Source organism: Tinamus guttatus, unplaced genomic scaffold (assembly GCF_059628265.1).
Source record: "Tinamus guttatus ecotype Peru unplaced genomic scaffold, ASM5962826v1 Tinamus_guttatus_pri_ptg000074l, whole genome shotgun sequence".
Lineage (NCBI taxonomy): Eukaryota > Metazoa > Chordata > Aves > Tinamiformes > Tinamidae > Tinamus > Tinamus guttatus.
In genome coordinates this window covers 367,212-368,922 of record NW_028288608.1, presented here as the reverse complement: position 1 = coordinate 368,922, position 1,711 = coordinate 367,212, and the positions used below count along the sequence as shown (strand labels likewise).

The 1,711-nt window shown below is 62.7% G+C and overlaps 1 protein-coding gene across 1 annotated transcript; it reads left to right on the top strand.

Annotated features, from left to right (window-relative positions):
• LOC148595709 (metallothionein-1) lies at positions 1–1,251 on the top strand. Its single transcript, XM_088519818.1, has 3 exons — positions 1–56; positions 330–395; positions 999–1,251. The coding sequence occupies exons 1-3, from the start codon at positions 26–28 to the stop codon at positions 1,091–1,093; spliced, it is 192 nt and encodes a 63-aa protein (XP_088375944.1). The 5' UTR covers positions 1–25; the 3' UTR covers positions 1,094–1,251.
• The last annotated feature ends 460 nt before the right edge of the window (positions 1,252–1,711 follow it).

The window sequence follows — 1,711 nt, the reverse complement described above, 5'->3', positions numbered from 1 at the left end:
TGCGCTTTTGCCAGCCGCGGCACCCATGGACTCCCAGGACTGCCCCTGTGCCAGCGGTGAGCCCGTGCTCTGCCCAGCGGCCCGCTCTGCCGGCAGGCTGGAATGCCGGGGGGAGAGGGGGGTGCCGCGTGCTGCTGGGAGGTGCTGGGATGCTGGGGAGGATGCCGAGATGCTGCGGGGGGGTACCAGGGTGCTGGGACCCCTCCTGGCACCCGGGCCTTGGCAGCCTGATCCACAGTCAGCCTGCACGGCTGGTGCTGGGGGTGATGCCTGCCAACGTAATGGCCCCGTGTGCCCGGAGCCCTCCTCAGCGCCACTTCCCCTTCCAGGCGGCACCTGCACCTGCGGGGACAACTGCAAGTGTAAGAACTGCAAGTGCACGGCGTGCAAGAAAGGTAAGCGGGAGCCTGGGGTGACTGTCACGTGCTGCCCTTGGCTACAGCGCCCAGCAACATGCATGGTTTTCAAACCCCACTGGTGCGGAGCAGGCTCTCACATCCCTTTTCCAGGGATTGGTTTGCTCCTCCCCCACTCCCAAACCAGGAAGCCCTTCCCTGTGCACCAATGCACTGAGCATAGCCTTGGTCGTCCCTGCTGTCACCCAAGGCTTGGTGCCAGGTGCCATCCCGGCACACAGCAGAGCCCTTGTCCGCCCACACTGCTCCCATCTCTGGAGCAGCTCCTGGACCAGGCTGTGCAAAGCAGAGCTTGCCAAAAGGCTCAAGAAGTCGGCAAGGCTCCTTCCCATCCCTCCCGGCTGGCAGCTGCATGGCAAGGACACCTGGGGAGTGGAGCGGAGGTGGGCAGGGTGCTGGGATAGCCCTGGGGAGGATGCTCTGTTCCCCTGAGCACAGAGCCTGCAAGGACTGGGGGGACGAGAGGAAGAACAGGGGCAGCCAACAGGCACCTGAACAGGGTTTGGGATGGGAAAGAAAGTGCCAGCCTCTGCCCACCACCCCTTAACAGCCGCTCCCCAACGCGTTCTGCTCCCGCTCCAGGCTGCTGCTCCTGCTGCCCGGCTGGATGTGCCAAGTGCGCCCAAGGCTGCGTCTGCAAAGGGCCGCCTGCCGCCAAGTGCAGCTGCTGCAAGTAGGGTGCCCGCCTTCCCAGGGGGACACCTGGGCGCCCATCCACGAGTAACTTTATTGCCTGCGCTTTATTTTTGTATGTGCTCACATATCCTAAGTATTTGTCCTGTGCGACACGTGATAAGCTTCCTAAATAAAGATCCATGTATATAAGTACCAACAAGCAAGCAGTTGCTGGTGGCTCCTTGCAACACCAGGTGCTTGTTACCCAGGAGAGCTGGGGCTACGGGCGCTCCTGGCACAGGGCACGGGGCAGCCAGCTCCTCGCTAGCCCCCTTGGCTTGCACAGCCTTTCCGAAGGCAGCTTTCCACATCTGGGCTCCATCAGGGCTGGCGAGCTCTGATGCCACACAGGGATCCCCTCTTCCCTGCTCAGCCTTGGCATGAGCAGCTGGAAGGAAAATCCCAGGTGAGCAGAGCTGGGTGTCCCAAGGTCCCCGTGCTCACACGTGCTGGGTGGGGGCAGTGGCTCCCAGACTTCCTGGCACACCAGGGCACAGGGATGTTGCCGCATCCTGGGCACAGGGACATGGCGGCTACTCGCTGCCAGCCACGCATTTGCCACCAGGACTGAAGTCCTCTGAAATGACCCCTTCCTTCCAGTGTCCAGCACATGCCTGCAC